We start from the raw sequence: 26,335 nt of genomic DNA, 5'->3' as shown, positions 1-26,335 counted from the left end.
GTCCTGGAAATCGCCTTGGAAAATAACCTGGAAAAGTTCCAAAACCCCAAAACCCTTCTAGCTTTTACTAAAAAAAAAGCTCAATAGCTTTGGTTCCCCTAGAAATAACAACAACAACAAACAACAACAACAACAACAACAGCTCCACAACTCCGTCCTGATTTTCACCCTAGGCTTGTTCCCCCCAAAAGCTCAACAACTTTTAGGTTTTTACTTTTTTGAAATATGGCAACCCTACCAAGGTTGCATCTTCTATCCCCCTATGGAACAGATGCCTCTTCCTGCATTGCACGGGATTGGACTATGTACTAGAGACGATCCTCTGGTTCCCTTTCCGCTTGCTCCATTCAAGCGCTTAAATGCGCCTTATCAAAGGGATCCATTGCAGGCGCTTTGCTTTTGCCAGTCTCTAAGATGGCTGGGATGCGAGCACAGCGCTCGTACTTCCGCAGGCGCTTCGGTCAGCTGACGCGTTCGGATCTGAAGCGGATCACGTGCTCCACGGACTGCCCTTGTCTGGAGAGGCCACGTGGGTGCCTTGCGGGTAAGTCCAGTTTCCTCCTTAGTCCGGATCGGGCAGGATTTCTCATCCTTCCGTCGGATGGGCTTGGCGGGCTTGATCTCGAAGGGAAGGGGGGAGGAATGGAGAGCAGAAGCGGAAATAAACCGGGAGAAGAGTTGGATCAAATATCCGATACCCTTTTAAAATGTGTGGGGTTTTATGGGTGGTGGTGGAACAGAAGCGGAAGTATACCGGGAGAGGAGTCGAATCAAAGATCCGATGCCCTTTTAATTGGGCTGCTGCTTCGATTATGTGTTTTGTGGTTTTATATTTTGATTTTATTCTGTGCACCGCCCTGCGCCCTCTGGGTTTACAAATGCAATAAATAACAATTAAAAAATCGGATTCTTTGGAGGGCGTCGTTGATTTGTCGCAACGGTGCTAGTTGCAATCGAAATATGCCCTCTGGGTTTCAAGGATCGCCCGCCTCAATCCAGAGTGGGGTGGCATGTTTGGAACATAATAATGCGTGCTTCGCCAGGGAGGCAAGAAAGTTCAAATGCCACTGCAAGAAAGGCTAAATGGATGTAGCCAAGTGTGTGTGTTGGGAGCAGGTATTATGCATGACGAAGGTATAGGCACGCTAAATGTCTTGTATAAATGAGGCAGATATCCTATAGTGCCTATAATGCTGCTTTTCCAGCTGTTTCTAACAATGGAGGGAGTTTAATATTAACATTTATACCCCACACATCTGGCTGAGTTTCCCCAGCCACTCTGGGCGGCTCCCAATTGAGTATTAAAAACAATACAGTGGTACCTCGGGTTACAGACGCTTCAGGTTACTTTTAAAAATAGGATAGCTGCTTATTTCCTTGACATCTGATGAGAGGGCGTTCCACAGGGCGGGTGCCACTACTGAGAAGGCCCTCTGTCTGGTTCCCTGTAACCTCACTTCTCACAATGAGGGAACCGCCAGAAGGCCCTTGGTGCTGGACCTCAATGTCTGGGCTGAATGATGGGGGTGGAGACGCTCCTTCAGGTATACTGGACCGAGGCCGTTTAGGGCTTTAAAGGTCAGCACCAACACTTTGAATTGGGCTCAGAAACATACTGGGAGCCAATGCAGATCTCTCGGGACCGGTGTTATATGGTCCCGGCGGCCACTCCCAGTCACCAGTCTAGCTGCCGCATTCTGGATTATTTGCTGTTTCCAAGTTATGTGCTGAGTACAAGGTACGGATAATAGCAACAACAACAGTAATAATAATAATAATAATAATAACTTTTAAATTGATATCCTGCCCATCTTGCTGGGCTTCCCCAGACACTGGCCGGTTTACAAACATACATAAAAGCAAAACATAGCATCAAACACTAAAAAACAAAATCTCCTATACGAGCAACAAACCAATAAATCAATAGAGCAACAACCTCTGATTGGTTCTCCCCTTTATTGATTTACCCTATATATGTATTTATTACACCATTTGCTGTAATCAGTGCAGTTTGACCCTCCTCTCTCCCAGCCTCCAGTGTAGGAAGGTGGATCTCTAGCAAAGCTGTCCCGTTAGCAGGAGCCCGCCAGTGTGCCAAGAGTTAGTTGGCTTCCTCCAGTTGTCTGCTTTCACCTTGCCACAGTGCAGATGCCCATGTTTTGCTGACTGCATCTCTGTAGGGCAGAAGTTTTCAACCTTTTTGAGTCCACAGCTCCCTTGACCAGCTACATTCTTTCTGCGGCAACGCTGTGGGGCTCAGGAGCCCAGTTATGTCACCCCTTGCCAGCAAAGCTGGTAGCCTCTCACCCTTTTTCGAACAACCTCCCTTGTGGAGTGTTCCCTCAGCCTCCTCTCCCCTCTCCTCAGGAGTCCTCCAGGCAGCCACTGTCACCGTCCCTAGTTTCTGAGCTCCCCCCCCCTGCCCCAAAGAGAGGTGCCTCCTCACACTGCCCCACAGGGGCCTGAGACTCGCCTGTCCATTCCCAACAGCAAGGGCTGGCAGACTGACTGGCTGGGCTCCCTCGCCCGCTTGCTTACTCCAAGGCTGCCTCAGTTTCTGGCAACCAGCAGCCCCTGCCCAGCCATAGCTGCCAAGTCTTCTGTTTTTCGCGGGAAACCCCCGGATTTAAATATCCCGAATTGAAAAATGTCCCGTAAATCCCACGGATTTGCAGCTTCTGCCGGCGCCGGCGGCCATGTCCCGGCTCCCGGCTGGCTGCTCGCTCACTTGGCTTCAGAAATCGCCTCTGCACATGCCCGAGCATGCGCAGAAGCGATTTCTGGTGCCCAGACATGTGGACACGGGCAGCCCGGCACCGGAAGTCACTTCTGCGCATGTCTGGACATGCATACAAGCGACTTCCGGTGCCACGCCGCCGCTGATCCCTTATTTTTGTGTCCAGAAGTTGACGCCTATGTGCCCAGCTCCAGAGGCACCATTCGCCTGCGGAGCTTGTAGCCAGGACAACAAACACCCCCACCAGCCTTTGGGAGGCAGAGATGCAAGAGGGCATCAGAGGAGAGAGGGGAGGAAAGAGGAACAGAGGCCAGTGTTGCCCTTGGCACCCCTGACCATCATTCAAGGCACCCCAGGGTCCCACTGCACACTTGTTGAAAGCCACTGGCTTAGGAAAATGGCCAGAAAGGGATAGTGATCTATAAAAATAGGCATGCGGTAGAGGCACCCCTGACCGTCATTCAAGGAGGCACCCCAGGGTGCCACGGCACACTGGTTGAAAACCAGTGCCATAGGGAAAGGCAAGGGGTGAACTGTACAAATCCATCTTGCACTCGATTCGTGCCTGACTGGTTCGTGTTGGACCATTAGGACTTGGTAAGGGCAAAAAGCAAAACAAAGCAATCAACAAAACACTCCAGTAAAAATCGATGTGCATTGATTTTTCCTGGCTTTGTTGTCAAGCGGCTGTTTGGCAAGGCTGTGTGCCCTGTTCAAAGAACCTCTGCTGTATTTCATATTCCAACCCCCTTTTATCTGCTGCCGTTTGAGAACAACAACAACAAACACTTTGGCTGAATTAATGATCCTTCTAAAAAGAAAAAGAAAAGGAATTAACTCATGGTGAAATACTCTGTGTAAACTACAGTGGTACCTCGGTTTATGAACGCAATTGGTTCCGGAAGTCTTTCCCATTGAAAGTAATGGAAAGTGGATTAATCCGTTCCAGGCGGGTCCGTGGAGTACTCAACCTGAAGCGTACTTAACCTGAAGCATGGGTGTAATCCAGGGGTCCCCAGACTTACCGCGCAGTGGGCCGGTGCCCGCCGCGCCGACTGCGTGGCGGGCCGGAGGGCAGGGGAGTGCGCGCGCAGCGGGCCGGAGGGCGGGGGAGTGCGCGCCCGTGCGCGTGCGCACACGCACACGGGCGGGGAAAAAATCGCCGAAAATCGCTTGTGCGCATGCGTATGGGCCTCCCCCGACCCGGAAGTGCATCGGAAATGACCTCTTCTGGGTCGGGAGAGGCCCATACGCATGCGCAAAATGGATTTTCGGCGATTTTTTGCAGATTTTTCTGATCGTCGCCGTGCCGCGCGCCGTAAGAGCGGGCGGCGGCAGCGGGCGGCGGGGGTCGTCGCGGGCCGGATTGGGAGGCCGATTGGGCCGCATCCGGCCCGGGGGCCGTAGTTTGGGGACCCCTGGTGTAATCGGTTCCAGAAGTCTGTTCATAAACTGAAGCGTTCATAAACTGAGGCGAACTTTCCCATTGAAAGCAATGGAAAGTGAATTAATCCCTTCCAGATGGGTCTGCGGCGTTCGTAAACCGAAAATTCGTAAACCGAGGTGTTCATAAACTGAGGTTCCACTGTAAGCATCTGTGTTGCTTGTTATGGGAAATTTGTGTTGAGCAAGGGTTAAGAATGTTGTTTTGGGGTATATTTGTTCTAATAGCACTTGTGGCAAAGGCACTGTGAAATTCTTTGACTTCATGCCATGTTCCAAGCAGAAGTACCACCTTTTCCTATTTCTTTCTATTATTACTATTTTTTTTCCTACCCTTTCTTTTTCTTCTTTCTTACACTTTTCTTTTTTCCTTTGATAAGATACGTAGATTAATGTTTTAGTTTGGGGGGGGGGAGGAGAGGATATTTGACATTAAGTTCTATATTTTTCTTTAATGAAATTTATTCCAAAACAAGCAAGCAAGCAAACAAACAAACAAACCACAAGGCAACTGACCCGGCTTATAGTGTAACACTTTGACAATCAAATTCCAACACTTACTGGACCCATGCATTTAGGGGGTCTAGCACCCACAAACTCATAACAATACCTTCTATCCAGATAACTAGAGAGGGAACAGAAATTGATAAGCTCAACATACTTGCAATGTGAAGCTGTGCTGGTTTAGAACAGCTTGGTGCTCAAAACAGCATCATGGTTATTCTTTGTGCCTATGGTGTTTGGCTCTGCAGAGAGATGCTGATTTGTCTTTTAACTTTTTCCTTTCTTTGAAATATTTTTTATTTGCTTTTACAAGCGTAGAGTTATAACCATACCAAATACATATCCATTCAGGCGAAACTCGGGAAATTATAATATTGTCGAAAAGTGCATTTATTTCAGTAATGCAACTTATTATTTTTTATTTTTCTTTTAATTTTTACAAATGCTTTCTTTTGGAAATTCCACAGTAATAAAACAAATAGTTACAATAATACAAAAATAAGCATCGCTATTACATTTCATTAATTACATTCCATTCATAATTGACCCGCCTAATGACAAATAATTACAATTACAACAAATAAAGGCTTGACATATCTTGTTTCGCATGTCATGCATCTATCACATATACGGTATTGGTTTCACCTTTTAAGTTGTGTTACTGAAATAAATGCACTTTTTGACATTATTCTAATTTTCCGAGTTTCACCTGTATTTAGAGATTTATCTGAATCTCCAGACTCCCCCACCGCCCCTCCATTGGGTTCTATTGTCAACCTTTTCAACTGCATATTATTTCATAATCCATATTTTTTATCTCTCCAGATTGTCCAGAAAGTTTGTTATTGCATACATAAAAAGTATTTCCTGTTCCTTTGGGATGTCGGTACCTACAATTCCTAATAAAAAAGCTTCTGGGTTTCTTTTTAAATAAAGGTTATTTCAAACATTTTTTCAATTCATTATAGGTCATTTCCCAGAATGCTTTTATTACCTTACATGGCCATCACATATGATAGAAGGTGCCTTCTTTTTCTTTACATTTCCAGCAGGTATTTGTACCTGTCTTATACATTTTTGCTAACTTAAAGGTACAGTCATACCTCTGGTTACGTTTGCTGCGGGCTGCTTATTTTCAGCTTAAGAATGCGGCGGACCCGGAAGTGTTTACTTCGCTTCGCACATGCACACAAGCGCTCTATTGGCGCTTCGCGCATGCGCAGAAGCACCGCTCCAGATATGTACTTTTCGGGTGAGAACCACCTTGGAATGGATCAAGTATGTATCCAGAAGTGCCACTGTAAAGGTAAAGGGACCCCTGTTAAGTCCAGTCGCGGACGACTGTGGGGTTGCGGCGCTTATCTCGCTCTATAGGCCGAGGGAGCCGCCGTTTGTCCGCAGACAGCTTCTGGGTCATGTGGCCAGCATGACTAAGCCGCTTCTGGTGAACCAGAGCAGCACATGGAAACGCCGTTTACCTTCCTGCCAGAGCAGTACCTATTTATCTACTTGCACATTGACATGCTTTTGAACTGCTAGGTTGGCAGGAGCTGGGACCGAGCAACGGGAGCTCACCCCATCGCGGGGATTCAAACCGCCGACCTTCTGATTGGCAAGCCCTAGGCTCAGTGGTTTAGACCACAGCATCACCCGTGTCCCTTTTTGCTAACTTTGCTAAAAAAAAAAGTCAAATACCACCGGTACATCATTTTCATGTCTTCTCACTTTCAATCTCACACTATAATCATGCGCAGGGGGATGTTTTGTATCCGGCATGGCTGAGAAGAGATCTACAGGAGGACAGCAGTTTCTGCTGCTGTTGATCATCTCTGTGGCCTTCGTGCACCTAGCTGTCTGCCCGTTTGCAAAAGTGGAAGAGAGCTTCAATCTTCAGGCCACCCACGACATCCTTTGCCACAAACTGGACTTTGACAAGGTGAACGGGATGATCCTCAGGGAGGGTCCTGCTTCCAAAACCTTCCTCCGTTTACGATTGGTGTCCTGCTGACTTGCTAGGTTCATGGGACGAAACCAAGCAGAGGTTTTAACCCTTTCCGTTTTTAGCCTCTGGGTTTCGATGAACGTGGTAGAATGGAAACAAACACCCAATGCTTGAGGGAGTCGAGAGAGGAGCACCATTATGTTTGTTTCTCTTAGGGTGAGATTTGAGATTAAGCACTTAATTCTCAACCCATGATCAGAGGCATGGATGAGAAAAGAAGCCATATTTATGCCCCTCGAGAGAGGAAAATGTTTTATCAATTTATTATTATTTGACTCACTGCGTGGATGACGATGTAAAGGCTGATCCACAGAAGCCAAAATATTTGGATTGAATTCAGTACCAAGTCTTATCCCCACATATGTATAGATGGGAATTGGAGTCTAGCAACACCTGGAGGGCATGGTTGCCTTACCAATATTTTATATACCGTACTTTTCCTTCTATAAGACGCCCCCAATGTATAAGACATTCCCTATTTTAGGGGACTAAAATTTATGTAAATGGGGGAGATTGCCCAAAGTTCTTGGGCTTTTTTTTGCAGAGGGTTGCACAGAGTTGTTGAGCTTTTTTTGGGGGGGAGGGGAATTACCAAGGGTTGTTGAGCTTTTTTTAGGGGGGGTGCCGAAAATTGCTCACCTACATGCGCTGCTAATTCCGCCTCCCGTCTGTCCCCTCGCAGACAGAAGCTGCAAATCGCCTGCCAAAGTTGCCGCAGCATCGGCCAATCAGCACCACCCATTGACGCAGCAACCAATAACATGCGCAATAGTTACTGACAGCCGCGGCAGCAACCAATCAAACGTCCACCCTATGCACTGCCCATGTATAAGACGGCCACAACTTTTTAAGCATGATTTCTTAGGGGGAAATACATAGTCTTATACAGGGATCTCGTGGGGAAGTGTACTGTATTAGGCGAATTGCTGCTTCGGGATTAGACTACTCGTCTTTTTAAGTACCTCCACAAATACCAGCAGGGCTACTCTGGAGCAAATACTTTGGAGCGTGCATCCCCGTTTATGCAGACCCACCGAATTTAGAACGACCATTGTCATTTATTTATTATTTGCAACATTTGTCGGCTACCTTTCTATAGCCTCTTTGTTTTTAAATGACAGTATGATCATCACGAATTTCCTGGCGTCGTCCCGAGGACGTTCCTTGGCCCGTTGTTTGTTGCGCTGCTTTCCAGCCCAGCCGTCTATGTGCTGTCGCTGCTGCAAATGTCTAAGTTCTACTGCCAGCTGATAGGTATGAGATCTGTTGCTCAAGTCAAGAAAGGCCCTTTTCAGGAGGGAGGGGGGCTCTGTAACAGTCTGCAAACTGTGGATGAGGAAATCATGATCCTGGACTACAACTCCCATCACCCCTTAGCATTGGCCATAATGACTGGAGCTGCTGGGAGTTGTAGTTCAACAACAACAAGTGGCTCGACAATATGAGAACACTTGCAACTTATGCTTACAGACGCAGACTCGGATAAATATGGCAATATTTGGAATGAGTTACACAAAATGCAGTAGACTACAGTCATACCTCGACCTACGAAGACTTCGACTTACGAAGATGACCGCGGAACGGATCGTCTTCGTAAGTCGAGGTACCACTGTATTAATATTTACATAAGTATTAGAATAATATCAAATTCATGCTTACAGGTTAGGATAGTTTTCATATATATTCATATAATATTTTTTCCCCTTTACACATTTTTGTGCCTTTCTATTTCTCTCTCTTTTCTTTTTCTCTCTTTATTTCTTTATAACTGGAAACTCTGAATAATTGAAAACTTGTCAATAAATTATTATTATTATTATTATTATTAGTAGTAGTAGTAGTAGTAGTAAAAATAAAAAATTGTGGAGGGCCACAGGTTCCTAACCTCTGCTACAATCTCTAATGCAGTTAGATTGCTAGAGCAAGCACCCCCAAACTGCGGCCCTTCAGATGCTTTGGCATACAACTCCCATGATCCCTAGCTAACAGGACCAGTGGTCAGGGATGATGGGATGGGAATTGTAGTCCAAAACATCTGGAGGGCCGAAGTTTGGGGATGCCTGTGCTAGAGTAATCTTGTGACGCAGCAGTCAATTCTTCCATTTCTACTACAGATAACGTTTTCCCCCCCCACCTTGTTTTTTCCCCATGCAAGTCCGAGGAAGCCTGGGGCTGTGCGTGATTTTTGCCTTGTGGCGATTGCACAAAGAAGTGAGAAAGCAGTTTGGTCCGACCGTCTCCATGATGTTCGGTCTCATAACTGCGACGCAATTCCACCTGATGTTCTACTGCACTCGAACGCTCCCCAACATTTTTGCGCTACCCGCCGGTAAGCAGTTTTACCTGCCGTTGCCTTTAGACTGAAACAACTTGCCACTTGATCAGTAGTTAATCCAGAATGGAAAACGAGCGAGGTCCCAACCAAAGAAGAATGGCAACTTAAGCTGATGGAATATGCGCAGCTTGCGGACCTAACATATACAATAAGAGAACAAAAAGAACATATGTTTAGAGAAGGTTGGAAAATGTTTATTGAATATATGGTGTGTGTGGGGGGAATTGTGTACATTTGAAAAGGTGGGCAGCATTAAGATAAATTCAACAGTGTACTGTAAATAAGTTTTGATGAATGTAATAATGGAATACTGAATGGTCAAGTTCAGGCACGTCCAACTTCCAAGAGACTGCGATCTACTCACAGTATAAAAAGACAGGCTGTGATCTACCCATTGTCATTGCCAGGAGTTGCTCAGCTTTTTTTAGGGGAGGGTTGGCCAAAGTATGCAAAATTAACCACGGAAAGAACACTGGCGTAGGAAGCCGCTCGGGCACCCGGGGCAGCTAACATGACACACACCCGGGGGTGGGGCGTCGCTACGTAGAGCGCATGCGCTGTGTCGCTACGTACGACGTATGCATTGCTATGTACGACACATGCGGCGCTACGTAGTGACACTGCGCATGCGTGCTACGTAGCGGGGTGCAACCGCCGCCGCTTGCACTGCCCCCCAAAAGACGGAGCTGGGAGCGAGCCGCCCCCTCCACTCCCCCTTACTACGCCCCGGGAAAGAGAAGAAATTGATATTTTAAGGTTGTTTAAATGAATGTTTTGAATTGTAAAACAGAAAATTTAATGAGATTTATGGTGTTTTTAAAAAGGAACCCCAAATCTGGCCACACTTTGACAGATTCTTTTGTTTCCTTGTCAACCAGTTCTACTGGCAGTTACGTCCTGGATTCAGCAAAAGCAGCGCTCGTTCATCTGTTTCTCAGCTTTGGCCATTATTGTCTTCAGATCAGAGCTCTGCATATTCCTGGGCCTTATGCTTCTGATAAACCTATTTAATAAAAGGCTCTCCTTTGTGAAAATGCTTTCCTATAGCGTTCCTGCAGGGGCTCTCTGGCTAGGTACCGTAAGTCTTTTTTTTTTTGAGACCCATTTTTGTTGCACATTGCTTTTAGCGTTGATGCGTTTTTGTGAAGAACTGGAGGTTGGCTGTGGGTTATTAGTAGCTATTTTTATTTCTGGTTTTGAACAGCGTTCCGAAATGGCTTCATTAATTTTACGGATTGCTTGACTGGACTCGGAGATCTTTCTAATTACTGTTCTGAAGTATTTTACTGAAATTGTGTTGTTGCTTTATAACGATAAAGGAAACTGCCTCGGGAGAATTGTTTGCTTTGAAAGATTGAAGCTAAAAAGCAACGATGGCCTAGAAATATTTAACAATTAAAAAGCACAGTTGGACTAGTCAATAAATAACCCCCTTTTAAAAACTAAGTCTTAAACACCTAGTATCAAATAGTTTTTTTTAAAATTTTTATATATACAGTATAGTCTCCAAAGATATTTCAAATCACTTCAATCATAGTTTTTTTATACATACATAACTTCTTTTAGACATCCCACCCCTCCTTTCCTATTGTTTATTTTTACTACTCCTTTTTATTAGCTGTTTTAAAACTTATTATCTCAGCCCCAATATCATTCGTTTCTCCAATAATCTGCTGCTTATATTTCAAATCCTGCCTGCGACTTCAACCCAGTGTGAAGGTTTTTATTCAACCGTAATTCAGATTTTGTTTTATGTCTTATCTGGGAAGCAAATCCATTGCTTCAAACTAAAAAAAAGAAAAGAAAAAGTGTTTTCCGTTTTGTTTTTTACTTTGGGATTTTGCTTTCTTTTAGGACTCACCGTAGCCTTGGATTCCATGTTGTGGAGGCAGCTTCTGTGGCCCGAGGGGAAAGTGCTTTGGTATAACACCGTTTTAAATAAAAGTTCCAACTGGGGAGTATCCTTTAATGTGTGGCACAGCATCAGTGAAGTCAGGTATTCTGAGCTGGCATGATCGTCTCAGCTGATGCCCTGTGAGCTTATATATATATATATATATATATATATATATATATATATATATATATGGGCATTGATTGATTGATTGATTGATTGATTGATTGATTTGCACAGCTGACAGTCATAGCAACAGAATACACGCAATATACAATTAAAAACAACATGGATAAAAGAATCAGTCATATGACTATGATTATCGTTTAAAAGGTAGTCCTTAGTCTCATTGCACCCGCGATGAATCTGGCAACTTTTATAAACATATAATCACATTACGTAACATCGTACCCCCTTATTTTATCTCTTTGGCTCAACTGAGCCTAATGACTTCCCTTCCTCCCGTCTGATGGTTTTCAAAATTAAACTTTAAATCTTTACTTTTCGTTTTGTTTCCTGTCCTTGTTATATCATTACCTAAAATACTATATTACTCAACCTGGATAGGTAGCAATTTCATCTTACAGATCTTCAGATAACCCTGCTCGTGATGTTAATTGCCTACAGTTCTCTTTCGAATATAATATAAATTTGTTCCATTCCTTTTGGAATGCTTGGTCTCTCTGGTTCCGGATTCTTCCCGTCAGTTTCGCCAGTTCTGCAAAGTCCATCATTTTCATCTGCCGCTCTTCTCTTGCTGGTAACTCCTATTCTATCCATGATGCCCTGTGAGCTTAAGGCAAATACAGAATTCCCGAAAACATCTGTTGAGAGAACAGTGATAATTCCAAAATATATTTGGTGTAGTCATGAAAGGGGTCTACAGCAGGCACCACCAAACTGCGGCCCTCCAGATGTTTTGGCCTACAACTCCCATGATCCCTACCTAACAGGACCAGTGGTCAGGGAAGATGGGAATTGTAGTCCAAAACATCTGGAGGGCCGAAGTTTGGGGGTGCCTGGTCTACAGCATCAAATGGGCAGGAGATTCCTGTTCCGAAAGTAGAGTTGCCGTACGTCCGAGATTTCCCGGACATATGCGGAACACTGTAGTTGGCAGCAGTGTCTGGGCGGAAATTGGTAAAAAATGTATTATTTTGGAAATTATAGGGACAGAACTGTCTAAATTGTAAAGAAATTTATTTACGTATGCTACTATAGCAGCAAGAATGCTATACAAAAACTTAAGGAATGGATACAAAAACTTATGGAATATGCAGAAATGGCGAAGCTTACCAGAAGAATAAGAATTCAGGATAACAAACTTTTTATAAAAGAATATTTATTGAATATTGACAGATAAATTGCAAACAGATAAAAACATTGGCAGGATTATTGTAATAACCTGCAGTTTCGTAAGAGTATATATTTAAAGTAGATAATTAAATGAATGTGGATATGCAGAATAAAAAATAAATTTAAGGAACCTCAGAAAGAGGGGGAAGGAAGTCAAACTTTGGAATGTTAAATGGATTGTAAAACTAATGAAATGAATAAACTCAGAGTATAAAAACTTTTTTAAAAAGAAGTCGGACACATGACAGGCCATGTCGGCATTGCCAATTTTGCTGATTTCCCATAAAAGTATCTCAGAAACGGCCCCAAAAGCTCAAGAACGTAGGGCAGAACAAAAACAAAGCTCAGCAACTTTGCCCCAAAAAAGCTCAGCAACCTTTCTGTCCGGATTCTCACTGTTTGAAATATGGCAACCCTACCCCCCAAGGGAACAGAGCTTCTATCTAGCAGTATTGCATAATATAACAAAACAAATGGGAAGCTGCAAGAAAATGTTGCAGCGCGGAATGCTTCTCTTCTGGATTTTAGCCGGGGTTCCCTAGAGCCTGCTAATGCCTTCCTCTTAGCAGCAGCACCAGATTTTCTTGTCCTGGGCCACGTAAAGATTTAAACTCAGAATTATAGTTCGTGTAGTGTGGACCTGTTGAACCCAGGAATAGCTCAGTTGGTGGCGCAAGGGACTTTTAATTGTGAGCTTTGAGGCCCATGTTGGGCAAAAGATCCCTGCATTGTAGGGAGTTGGACTAGAGGACCCCTGGGTTCCCTTCCATCTCTACGATTCTATGCAAACTTTGGCCTTTCTCAAAGCTGTGTCATATGGGAATACAGTGGCACTTTGGTTCTCAAACTTAATCCGTTCCGGAAGTCCGTTCCAAAACCAAAGCGTTCCAAAACCAAGGCACGCTTTCCCATAGGAAGTAATGCAAAACGGATTAATCCGTTCCAGACTTCTAAAAACAACCCCTAAAACAGCAACTTTTACTATCTAATGAGACCATTTATCCATAAAATGAAAGCAATCATCAATGTAAGGTAAAGGTTAAGGGACCCCTGACCATTAGGTCTACTTGTGACGGACTCTGGGTTGAGGTGCTCATCTCACGTTTTTAGCCGAGGGAGCCGGCATACAGCTTCCAGGTCAGGTGGCCAGCATGACTAAGCCGCTTCTGGCGAACCAGAGCAGCACACGGAAATGCCGTTTTCCTTCCCGCTTGGAGCGGTACCTATTTATCTACTTGCACTTTGACGTGCTTTTGAACAGCTAGGTTGGCAGGAGCTGGGACCGAGCAACGGGAGCTCACTCTGTTGCAGGGATTCGAACTGCTGACCTTCTGATCAGCAAGCCCTAGGCTCTGTGGTTTAACCCACAGTACTGTGCTATAAAATAAATAAGACAGTATCATGGGCTGTGTCCTGAGTTCGCTAGATGACATCGCAGGAGACCGCTGCCTCAGAAGAGCGAGGGAAATCCTCAGGGACGACTCATACCCTGGCCAGCACCTCTTTAATCTCCTACCTTTGGGCAGGAGTTACAGAAATATAGTCAACCGCACCAACAGGTTAAAGAACAGTTTTAATTCATGGGCTGTTGGGCTGCTGAATGAAAAAAAAAAATAGTGGTGCAATTGACTTCTGACAAGCACACAGAGTGCAAACAGGATTGAGTGTATGTGTAGGGGGGAGGGCGGCTCATTTAATTTCACTGCACACAGGTGGTGAAGTGATAAAGAAGGTTTATTATTATTATTATAGATGGTAAAAATTGAAATTAATTGTTTTTCCTACCTACACTGATGATAGTCATTGTTTGGATGGGGGGCTTTTATCCATTTCTGCAGTGACACGATCAATCAATCAGTCAGTAGCTGAACTGGGTTCCCCACAGTCACAAAAACAAATGAACCGAAAAAGCATCAAAAACAAAAAGGCAAAATAAATAGCAAAAACAAAAGCGCCAAACTTAATGCGTTCCGGAAGTCAGTTTGACTTCTGAAATGTTCGAAAACCAAGACGCAGCTTCTGATTGGTGCAGGCGCCCCAGAAGCAATAGCCGACAGCCGCATCTGATGTTCGGCTTCCGAAAAGCGTTCGAAAACGGAACACTTCCGGGTTTCTGGCGTTTGGGAACCAAGGTAGTTGGTTTGTGCATTTATTGACATGCTCCTTCTCTCTCACACACATACATACACATGTCTCCTTTGGAAGAGCCGTGTAAATACATAGTGTTTCTGTATTCCACTAAAATAGAACTTTTGTCTTTATTCAGGGCTTGTGAGTATGTAACATGCTTCATCACTGGAAACATTCCAATAGGCAGTTAAAATAAAAATAAAAATCCTTAACTCTTTTTTTTTGTAGACTTCTCCTTTCCTGTGGTATTTTTATTCAGCCATGCCTCGTGCCCTGGGTTGCAGCATTATATTCATACCACTAGGTGCAGGAGAGAGAAGAACTCGAATATTACTTCTACCCACACTTGGCTTTATTTTCCTGTATTCCTTTCTCCCACACAAAGAACTGCGGTTTATTATATACACTTTCCCAATCTTCAATGTTGTGGCTGCCAAAGGCTGCTCACGAATGTAAGTTGACAGGTTTATTTTAATCCTTTGTTTTATTGCTAATGCATTGCTTCCCAGTTTTAGAATCACTTTGAGTTGCCTCCTTCCATCAAGTGAAATTGACCTGAAGGAAGAAAGATGTGTGAATTTATGTTGGCCTAGAAGCCATTCACATCATCTCTCACTATTTACTCACTGAGCCATCACATCATGCGGTTTCCCCTCCTGTATTTGAGTTGTCACCCACCCCAACATGGGTCTCCCCCCCATATTTGAGTTGGATATATTATGGGAAGACAAGATAAGCCCCCCCCCCAATGTGGGTTTTTCCGCCCTGTACAGTCGTACCTTGGAGGTTGAACGGAATCTGTTCCGGAAGTCCATTCGACTTCCAAAACGTTTGCAAACCAAGGCATGGCTTCTGATTGGCTGTAAGAAGCTCCTGCAGCCAATTGGAAGCCCTGTCGGACGTTCGGGTTCCAAAGAATGTTCGCAAACCAAAACACTCACTTCCGGGTTTCGATCATTCGGGAGCCGATTTGTTCAGGAGCCAAGGCATTCGACTTCCAAGGTACGACTGTATTTGATTTGGATATATTACACAAAGACAAGATCAGCCGCTAAGTCTCGTCTCCTTTTTTCCTTTGCAGTCTAAACAACTACAAGAAGTCTTGGTTGTATAAGTTGGCGTCTCTCTTTGTTGCAGTACACCTTCTAGCTAATGCTGTCTACTCGGGAGTATCGCTGTATGTTTCCCACTTCAATTATCCTGGAGGAGTCGCCATGCAGAAACTGCACCAGTTAGTGTCTCCAACGGCAGGTGCGTGAAGCCAAGTCGAAACTTAAGGAAGAGACTTTGGGGCTCGAGTCCCGTGGCAGTCCGTGGGGCATCATTTGTGCATTTGCAGATGCGTAGCTCGGCTTCGGGAAGCTGCTTTGAGGGGGCAGCTCGGAATGGAGAAGCGACCTTCCTATGTTCACCACATACGTCCAAAACACTGCGATGCCACTGCAGCTGGGCGGTGCCAGGTTTTCAACACTGCGATGTATCGCCAGCCAAACGTCATAATATGGCGATGCATTGTGATGCTGAAAAGCTGAAGGAGAAATGAGCTGCATTGTGGCTGGCCCTGCGAGGCAATGTGTCAGGGACTGTGTTGAGGAGGGCTGCACTGAGGAAGAATGGTGGGAGCCACGCTCTCCCCCTGATCCTGAATCTCCCCAGGAGCAGGAGGACAGTATAGAATTAGAAGAGTGGTTTGCAGAGGGGCATAGTTCAGAAGGCAGAAGCTGGGAAATACTGGGTGGGGAACAGCTAGCCGAAGAAACAGTAGAAGAGAGAGAGTTAACAGATTCACAGTCTCTGGATAGCATCCACCCCCCTTCCCCAAAGTCCCGGAGAGCTCAGAAAGTGTCGGATCAGAAAACACAGAGGCTTCAAGCTCAGTTTACAAGACATAAGAATGACGTACATTAATTGGTATGGAGCGAGGAGTGACCTTAATTGGGAGCACTGCCATTCTGGTTAGATGCTTTCTTTTGTCCTTCCCTATGTTTATTAAAGTAGCCAACTGGTAAGAATTCCCTTTCGTCTGATCCGCTCATTTACGGCCATGGGGGAGGAAGCCGATTCCCCAAAGCCTGTCACAATGTGATGAGACCACCTCTGATCCCTCAGCGGGAGTGATGGCAAATTCACACCAGTGCCTCGCGGGGCCTGGCCCGAGGCGGATTGTTCCTCTGCACACGAGTCCCTCCCAACATAGCACACTGAGGGGGAAATGAGCTCTGTCGACTCCGGCACCTTGCGGCTTGTTCCTCGGTGGCATATTGTGGGTGAAGGGTGCTGCCTCTCCTGACTCGGGAGCGGAAGCAGATTCACCTGCGATATACCGCCAGGCAAAGACGCTGTCGCACTCTGGCCCTCAAACCGGTCCTGGGCGATGTATTGATGCATTTCCCAGGCTGAGATACCACTTTGAGGTCACGGCTTCCCCCCAAAGAATTCTGGGAGCTGTCGTTTGTTAAAGGTGCCGAGAGTTGTTAGGAGACCACTGTTGCCCTCCCGGAGCTACAGTTCCCAAAAGTCATAATAGTGCTTAAAATGTATGCTTGAAATGTGGCCAGTGGCTGAGGGAAAGGTTAAGTAGCCACCTATTAATTCCCTGGTTTAAATTCCCTGGGCAGCAGGTAGATTGAGTGGGAGATCTTCGGAGCAGGTCAGCAAAAAACCCTGACTCTCAGTTGCTCATCCAATGTGGTGCTCTCTAAATATCGCTGATCCACCTGATCCAATGGTTAGAGATGATGGGAGTTAGGGTCCAACAACATTTCAGGGGGCAGCACGTTGGTCACTGCCAGCTTCACAGCAGTGGTGACAATAAAATCCCCCCCCCCAGAAAATAACATAAAAAAGGTTGAAGAAATAAAGAAAGCTTGGAGGAGAGAGGAAACCGGAAATGGATTTTTGCAGGAAGGGACTCTAAGCTCGATTCTGGTACTGGAAACTAATTCTTTTGCTGGGCTTGTGATCAGAGGTACCATGTTCTTTAATTCCAAGTATATGCCCATGATTTTACACCAGGCTCCAGCTGGCGGACAACACACAGGGTTGTACTAAAAAGTATGTAAATTCTCCCTACCCCAGTGTAGATTAAATTTTACTCCTTCCTTTCAAGCGTTTCTGTCTTGAGCTCCTATTTATTTAGAAGCACTGTTTCGTTCTCTTCTCAGATGTTTCCGTCCATATCGATGCAGCTGCAGCGCAGACAGGAGTGTCTCGGTTTTTAGAAGTCAATTCGCATTGGAAGTAAGATTTTTAAATATATATATATATAATAATAATTTTTATTAGTTTTCCATTACAGTCCGGTAATAGCCTCATTATAACAATACCAACTTATAATACAATTATTAATACCAGTCGTTCAAATGCCATATTATATAATTTGGATAAAGTGGGGGCCCCGCGTGCTAGATTTGATTATTTTCTTTATTTCTGTGTTCCAAAATCTTACTAATTTCTCTTCCTCCCTCTCTCTCCCTAATTTTTATTAAATTTTTATTAAATCCCTGCATATTTTTTAAAAACCAAGCCATTAGTATTCCATTATTACATCCATCAAAAGTTATTTACACTGTTGAATTTATCTTTATGCTGCCTACGTTTTCAAGTGTACACAATTTCCCCCCATATATTCAACAAACCTTTTCCAATATTCTTTAAATGTATGTTGTTCTTGTTCTCTTATTCTATACGTTAGATCCACAAGCTGCGCATATCCCATTAGGTTAAGTTCCCATTCTTCTTTAGTTGGGACCTCGCTCATTTTCCATTTCCTGTGTTCCAAAATCTTATTAATTTCAATTACATTCCGGTCATAATCTCTCATACAACAACTGCAATATTAACAACGTCTATTTGTGTAAACACATTAAATGATTTATAAAATGACAAGTGAGGCACTCAAACTACAGTGGAACCTCGAGTTGTGGACGCAATCCGTCCCGGAGGTACGTCCGCAACTCGAAGCATTCGCATCAAGAAGCGCCACGTCTGTGCGCGGTGCGATTTAGTGCTTCTGTGCATGCGCGAGCTGGGCAAAACCCAGAACTTTCGGGTTGCCACGGGGACGCAACTTGAAAAGACGTAACCTGTAAATATTCAATAAACCATTTCCATTCTTTTGTAAAGTAGTAATAATAATAATAATAATAATAATAATAATAATAATAATAATAAATGTTATCTTGATTTCTTACTCCTCTTAATAAGAACAAGAACTAGGATTCTCTTCTAGATGCAGTTTTGGCTTTTGACGCAATCTCCAGAACATAACCCCTGAGTAAGTTGTGGGCTTGCTATATCGCCAGAGTTCACAAAGGAATTTCCCCTCTTCCCATTAATGGAAATCTTTTCCCCAAACTGGGGAGTGCTTCGCCTTCAGAACTGCCTAAGTTCAATTAAATGGATGTCAGCACGATTAAGATGTGAGAGAGAAGCCTCTGCGGCCTTGGCCCCTTGGCAGGAGGCCGTGTTTCGGCTCCGAGCACCTACATAAACTCAGTGACTCATATAGGCCACCTGAGCTATACCTTTTCATCGCCCTGCCTCCAATCTGCCTCAGGAAAAATGGCTGGCGGCTGATTGTCTCCCTCCGGTGACTGACGGCGAATCAGCTTGACAGACACGCTAACGCGAGGCATGCTCTCTATCATCTTGGCCAAACCAGGATGAAAGGACGGGGCTGAATAATAGTGTTTGGCAGAGCTGGCGTCTTAATGACAGCTTCTTCAGTAGCCGGGGGCAAAGTATTACTCGAGGAGCTGGCCAGGTGTTTGGTTTTCTCCTGCAAGCACCCCATACTTATTGTTTCAATTAGCAGCTAGCTTAGAATCCGTGCAATCTAGGAGGGCGAGAGCACCTGCCCAGTGACGGCCGAGGTTCCTCAAACAAAAAAGTCTGCACACTGTTTTGCACAAGACTTGCATAGTTAGGGATGGAGGCAGGTTATTCTGAGGAGCAGACCTGCCTGTTGCTGTTCTTTTCTGCCGGACCTTCGCCAACCTGGTGCCTCTGAGATGTTATGGGCTGCAGATCCCGTAGTTCAGATAGGCTGAGCATAGGGCTGAAGGCATTAATGGGTGCGATTAACTGGAGCCAGCCAGCCTGGCTCTTCCCATAGCTCTCCGGGTAGCTGTGTGCAGCCTAGCCTTCCACGATGCGAGTGTTGCAGAGCTGATGCACGAGGGTGAAAAAGTAGGGGAACGATCGGAGCAATTTGTCACCCATTGCTAGCGAGGAAGAGACATAAGTAGAACCAGGGGGGCCGTAACAGTTAGAGCGTCAGGCTAGGACCTCGGGAGAGCACGGTTCAAATCCCCAATCAGACATTGAAGCTCTCTAGGTCAATAGGAGTATAGCATCTAGATCAAGGGAAGTAATAGTACCACTGTATTCTGCTCTGGTCAGACCTCACCTGGAGTCCTGTGTCCAGTTCTGGGCACCACAGTTCAAGAAGGATACTGACAAGCTGGAGCGTGTCCAGAAGAGGGCAACCCAAATGGTCAAAGGCCTGCAAACGATCCCTTATGAGGAACGGCTTAGGGAGCTGGGTATGTTTAGCCTGGAGAAGAGAAGGTTAAGGGGTGATATGATAGCCATGTTCAAATATATAAAAGGATGTCATATAGAGGAGGGAGAAAGATTGTTTTCTGCTGCTCCAGAAAAGCGGACACGGAGCAATGGATTCAAACTACAAGAAAGAAGATTCCACCTAAACAAGAGGAGGGAGAAAGTTTGTTTTCTGCTGCTCCAGAAAAGCGGACACGGAGCAATGGATTCAAACTACAAGAAAGAAGATTCCACCTAAACATTAAGAAGAACTTCCTGACAGTAAGAGCTGTTCGGCAGTGGAATTTGCTACCAAGGAGTGTGGTGGAGTCTCCTTCTTTGGAGGTCTTTAAGCAGAGGCTTGACAGGCATATGTCAAGAATGCTTTGATGGTGTTTCCTGCTCAGCAGGGGGGTTGGACTGGATGGCCCTTGTGGTCTCTTCCAACTCTACGATTCTATGATTCTAGGTGACCTTAGGCCAGTTGTCATCTCTCTCTCTCTCTCTCTCTATTTTTTTTATATGAATATTTATTAAGAAAAAAATGGTGAAACAATACAAATTGCCAATAATCAATTGTAGTTCCTCCCTCTCCCACCCTTCCCCATCCTCTCAGGACTTCCCTCAGCTCCCCTCTCTGATTTGTTTATACGTATTATTTTCTGCATGTTAATAAATTGTAGCCAGTGCCATCTTTTAGCCTTACCTGTGACGTGGGTGGCGCTGTGGTCTAAACCACTGAGCCCCTTGGGCTTGCCGATCAGAAGGTCGGCGGTTCGAATCCCCATGACAGAGTGAGCTCCCGTTGCTCTGTCCCAGCTCCTGTCAAACTAGCAGTTCAAAAGCATCGTGCAAGTAAAATTAAATAAATAGGTACCACTGCAGCGAGAAGGTAAACCGTGTTTCCGTGCGCTCTGACTTCCGTCACGGTGTTCCGTTGTGCCAGAAGCGGATTAGTCATACTGGTCACATGACCTGGAAAGCTGTCTGTGGACAAACGCCAGCTCCCTCGGCCTGAAAGCGAGATGAGCACCGCAACCCCATAGTCGCCTTTGACTGGACTTATACACAAGTTTGGTGTATATAAAGTAGCAGCCTCCATTGACCATAAGGCATTGTGTCTAAAACAAGACAGGGCTCAATACTGCGTAGGAATCGCACCCGCTGAACTTGAAATCATTGTCCTAATCTCAGATGCTTTGGGATAGGCCGAGACTGATGGAAGGGAAGTGGTCCTATTTTTTATTCACAAACCCCAAGTCTGATTTAGCATTAAAGGCAGGTTCCAGTTTTTAATTTTTTAAAAAAGAATAAAGACATCAAACGCTCCTTACATCTTGGCCATAGACACAGTTTGCAAATGAGGTAGACTTAATGAGATGTTTACTGGACCAGTATTTTATGTGCACATCATGTTCTCCGTTCCGTCTGGAAAAATGCAGCTAAATAGCCTGAAGCGACCCCAAAGAAACTTATATCAATTTTAATGCCTCTCTCTGGGGCATTGTTAATAGCAAAGGGAAGTACATGTTGTGTAGGATTTGGGGAGGTGAATAAGACGTGCAGCTTTTTGCAATTGGAATAGTGGGCAGGGCTGCATTTACTCGATGCGCACAGGCTTTCTGCCATCGCTATAAGCTGGGCAGCTGTCCCTGTTGCCGCTTCAGCCCCACGGAAAAGGCTTGATGCCCCCTATCACGGGCTCGCCTTGGTGTAGCTCCTTCCACTCTTGGCTGGCAGCCCATTCCGGTCGTGTTTCAATGTGCCATTCTGACCTACGCCCACTTTCTCCTACACAATTGAATCGGGTATTTGTGACATCTATGCTAGATACTCTTTGGGGTAGGTAACAACGGATTTCAACATCTGTAGGTCTGGTGTTGCACCTCCCCTTTCTGCAACAGCTGCCACGATCCTTTATTTATTTAAAAAATAAAGTACAGCGGAACCTCAGTTTAAGTACCCAATTGGTTTCAGAAGTCTGTACTTAACCTGAAGCGTACTTAACCTGAAGCAAACTTTCCCATTGAAAGTAATGGAAAGTCGATTAATCCATTCCAAACGGTCCGCAGAGTACTTAAACTGAAGCGTACTTAACCTGAAGCGAACTTTCCCATTGAAAGTAATGGAAAGTGGATTAATCCGTTCCAGACGGGTCCGCGGAGTACTCAACCTGAAGCGTACTGAACCCGAAGTATGAGTGTAATTGGTTCTGGAAGTCCGTACTTAACCTGAAGCATACTTAACCTGAAGCAAACTTTCCCATTGAAAGTAATGGAAAGTGGATTAATCTGTTCCAGATGGGTCCGCGGAGTACTTAAACTGAAAGTACTCAAACCAAAGCGTACTTAAACCGAGGTATGACTGTATCTGTGCTATTCACTTACAAAACAGTAGGGCAATGAGATAGGCAAAACACCCATGCACTCCCCGCCACTCTTGGCATCAGCCATCGGTTTTCTTCATGCATGCTTGGAGGAAACCAATTACTGAGATCCATTCCGGCCTCGCTTCAGGCTTGGTCATGGCACCATACCTGCCAAGTTCCTGTGGGAGAAATAAGGGACCAGGCCGGAAGTAGCTAGCAGGCCGGAAGTAGCTAGCAGGCCGGAAGTAGCGCTGCCGCCATTTTGGAACTGGGCGGAGCATGCTCAGAAGTGACTTTTGATGCTGCTTTGCCCAGTTCCAAAATGGTCGCCGTGCCAGAAGTCGCGCCGCAGCCATTTTGGAACTGGGCAAAGCAGCATCAAAAGTCACTTCTGAGCATGCGCCGCCCAGTTCCAAAATGGCCGCCGCGCCAGAATAAACTGGGATAAAACAAAAAAATCCATTTTTTCAGCTGGGAACAGCTGGAAAAATGGGGGTTTCCCGGGGAATACGGGATACAGCTATGCATGGCACTCAAACTGCCTTGGCACCCCCTGGGTGGAAGATATTTGTCAGGAAGGAGATGGAGGGAGAACGAATCTGCTCGTTGAGGACTCCTACCCCCAGGGCTGCTTCATTCTGATGGTGCAGATAAAATATCCCGGGTAGAATTATACAGGATGTGGTGCCAAAAACAGTCAAGATCCAAGGATCCCCCCCCCCCAGGCAGGGACCTCCAGATGGTGGAGACGTCATGTGCCATTCTGGTGCCCGGGCATCTTCACTTGGTCGCAAGAGGTCAATATCCAGGTGCAAAATGCACCTGGCAAATTTCAAACGCTGCCCTCCAGATGTTGTTGCCTAGCATTATTATCATTCCTGATCATGACAGCAGAGACTCATGTGAATTACGAGTCTAGCATCACAAGCTGTTTGGCACACAAAAACTTTATTGTTGGGTTTTAAAGTTGGGTATAGTGCAGGTATCGTCGTTGCAGTAGCCCTGGGTCAGCAATCTTTTTTGTGCCTGCAGGCACAATTCAGGTTTTTTGAGTGAGTGCCGTAGGTCGTGGAGGTCGGATCCAGTAGAATTAACCTGAGCTCTGAAAAGCACATAGAGCTGAAAGAGGAAGTGGGAAAGAGTGTCCTTCTTCTAACTTCCTATGAAGGACTTGCTCACAAATTTATTGACAGCTTCACGAATTAGGATAGCTAGGAAGTGGAAGGGGCAAGTAGAATATAAAATAGAAGAATGGCATAAAGAGGTGTGGCATATAACTATTAATGATAAATTAACATATGCCATTCAGGTAAAACGGGGAATATGCAGGAGAAATGATTCTGAGGAGTTGTAGAGGGTGTTTGTACAATGTGTACTGTTAAAACGGAAAGGGGTCAAACTATTGCAAGAGGTGTTGAAATTTTGGGAGGTTGGAGAGTTACAATGGAATGGTCTCGGTGGTGGGGTGCACGTTCTTATTCTTATTTACTTATGATTATTACTTTGTTAAAATAAAATTAAAATTAAAAAAGAATGTTTGAAATGTAAATATAAAATTTAAGAATGAATAGAAGCAAAAAAGGGGACAGCGTGTGAATAGAAGTAGTACCGGTAGTAGAAGTAATAGTAGTAGTAGTAGTAATAGTAGTAGTAGTAGTAATAATAATAATAATAATAATAATAATAATAATAATGTCTTATTATGCTCCTGCTACTATGCCTTGTTTATTTCCAGACTGGAGCAATGGTCTTATGTTTGAAAAGAAAAGGAAAAAAAATAGCAGTTTCTTATTGTTTGTTCCCTTAACAGGTATGACAAACGGGAAGATCTCATGCCAGGTGACCCACTCATGTTTTCATACACACATATACTTATGGAGATGAACCCTGTTGACTTGTCACATTACGAGAAGACTCACAGAGTGCTGGCGCACATACATGGGACTAATGGGATCGGATTGAATTTTACTGCACTGCCTCCGGTTTCTTTGAACTTGAAATGCAAATTAGTATTGTTGGAAAAGTTTCCCACGTCGGCCGGAACGTAATTTTGCAAACAAGCGTCATGTACGTTGCAAACTGGAACGCAGTGGATGTGGAAGACCGAGAGAACCCCTCTACTCCCCTTTCTTGCGAGAGGATTGCATAGACGTGCATTTATATGTCAATATATATGGCACCAGCTATATGTATTTCCACGCAACTGAAACCCGATACAAAATATATATATATAGTGCCAATGGTCGTTTATTGTGTGTCCCACAAAGATGTCATGCACACTTTGAAACATCTGACAGATGTGTTGTGTTTTTATGTTATTTCTTGTGCGTTTACGTAAATGTGAAAGGCGAAAAACTGTCTGTCCCCCTGTCTCCCTACCTTCCGCAACCGAGTGCTCGGTAAAAACCTTTGTTGTAAGGGACTACAGCAGGCATCCCCAAAGTGCGGCCCTCCAGATGTTTTGGCCTACACCTCCCATGATCCTTAGCTAACAGGACCAGTGGTCGGGGAAGATGGGAATTGTAGTCCAAAACATCTGGAGGGCCAAAGTTTGGGGATGCCTGTGACTACAGCATCTAAAATTTAAATTTGTTCTGGGCTTGCTCTGACTATCTGATTGACTACACGGTGTAGGGAAGCAGGGTTGCCCAAAGTATCTGTTTTTCTGGATGGACACGTCTAGGTGTCACATTTGAATAGCCTCTGCATGCAAGAAATCCAACACGCAGATGCCAAAGCTTGTATGATAAAATCTGTGATGTGACTGTGCTTGATGCTTGTATCTATTGGAGGTGCAAAGGCACAATTCAAACACGACAGCCTTATGTGCTGGGCACAAATACAGGAGTTTTAACGTTCAGTGTGAACCCATTCCCTTTATCCTGTTACCTGTAACATTCCTGAACTAGCTCCCTAGTCTTTTTGCAAGCAGGTGACTGTTGAATGATTGTGTAAAAGTGTCATTATTGTGTCATTGTTTCACTGTACCTTTAAGAGTCAGGAAAGATTTAGTGACTGGGGCTCTGCAGCTGTGGAGCAGCTCGACAGGTGTTGCTGCGAAGTTGATGATGCAGGGTATATCAGGGGTATTGTGTGTTGCCTCTGTGCTGGGCGATTTCCCAGTGTGCTCTTGGTGGGTGGTTTGGTTGTGTGGGTGTTTTGTGTAAGCCTAATTTAATTTCTGTTATTTTTACTTTCTCCCTTAAACCAAGCATTTGTTTAAGTCTTGGTATGACTCTATGTGTAAGTCCCTCAGCCAGTTTCTGCTGATGCAACTCAATTGCTTCTAACCCTAACATGGAGGAGCCCCTCAAAAAAGAAAATCAAGGTAACACCTTCAAGGTGCTAATGAGAGCTATCCAAACAAAAATTAGGAGTAAAATACCACACCACATTTCATAGAAACATCAAATGCTGAGAGTTGGGACAGAGGATCATCTGCTTTGACCCCCCCTGCAATACAGGAGTATGCAGCTGCCCCAGACAGAGATCGAACCTGCAACCTTGGCGTCATCGCCACCATGCTCTCCCCAACTGAGCTGGGATTTTTGTGTGCGTGTTTTAATCACTGTAACTAATTTTGCTAATTCTGGCTGCAAAATGCAAAGCCTCATTAATCCGTCGTCTCAGCAAAGCCACCTTTTAATAAAGCCAACATTTTTCCTTGCTTGTTTTAATTTTGAAAATGTGGTGCTTTTCAAGTGGTACAGAAATACAGTGGGAACTTTAGCGATTGCAGCACATTTTCAGTGTGACCACAATACGGCACCTCGTGGAAAGAAATGGGTTTCGAGTCAACTTAACAATTGTGCCGGTAGCCTGAAACCAGCTGGCGGAGACATTGAACTGCCCCTTTGAGGAAAAGGCATTTCTGTATTCTTTAAGCATTCTTTAAGATGCTTCTTAAAATTATGCATACAAACTTCATTTTCATTCAGAGAGCTAAGCACTCGGGTTCATAATTTTGGGCGTAGCCTTAGCACAGCATGAGCAGGGTGAAATTTATCTCGATGCATCAAATG

At 44.8% G+C, this 26,335-nt stretch overlaps 1 protein-coding gene across 2 annotated transcripts; it reads left to right on the top strand.

Annotated features, from left to right (window-relative positions):
• Positions 1-477: 477 nt before the first annotated feature.
• On the top strand, positions 478-26,103 carry ALG12 (ALG12 alpha-1,6-mannosyltransferase). Of its 2 annotated transcripts, XM_060279554.1 has the most exons (10): positions 478-544; positions 6,439-6,620; positions 7,808-7,940; positions 8,842-9,015; positions 9,900-10,094; positions 10,876-10,979; positions 14,630-14,853; positions 15,483-15,652; positions 17,566-17,641; positions 24,124-26,103. In XM_060279554.1, exons 2-10 carry the CDS (start codon positions 6,459-6,461, stop codon positions 24,359-24,361), a joined length of 1,476 nt encoding a protein of 491 aa, XP_060135537.1. In that variant the 5' UTR covers positions 478-544; positions 6,439-6,458; the 3' UTR covers positions 24,362-26,103. The 2 variants fall into 2 exon arrangements, with proteins under 2 accessions (XP_060135537.1, XP_060135538.1); XM_060279555.1 differs by lacking the exon at positions 9,900-10,094.
• The last annotated feature ends 232 nt before the right edge of the window (positions 26,104-26,335 follow it).

This window comes from Zootoca vivipara, chromosome 10, assembly GCF_963506605.1.
Source record: "Zootoca vivipara chromosome 10, rZooViv1.1, whole genome shotgun sequence".
NCBI lineage: Eukaryota > Metazoa > Chordata > Lepidosauria > Squamata > Lacertidae > Zootoca > Zootoca vivipara.
This window is presented reverse-complemented; position numbering and strand designations above follow the sequence as displayed.

What these genes read in the sequence shown, in the direction of transcription:
- ALG12 (XM_060279554.1), top strand. Translation starts at nt 6,459, where the DNA reads ATGGCTGAGAAGAGATCTACAGGAGGACAGCAGTTTCTGCTGCTGTTG. An exon ending in GTTCTACTGCCAGCTGATAG is followed by an intron (nt 7,941 to 8,841) that starts GTATGAGATCTG and finishes TCCCCATGCAAG; the next exon opens with TCCGAGGAAGCCTGGGGCTG. An exon ending in GTTAGTGTCTCCAACGGCAG is followed by an intron (nt 15,653 to 17,565) that starts GTGCGTGAAGCC and finishes TTCTCTTCTCAG; the next exon opens with ATGTTTCCGTCCATATCGAT.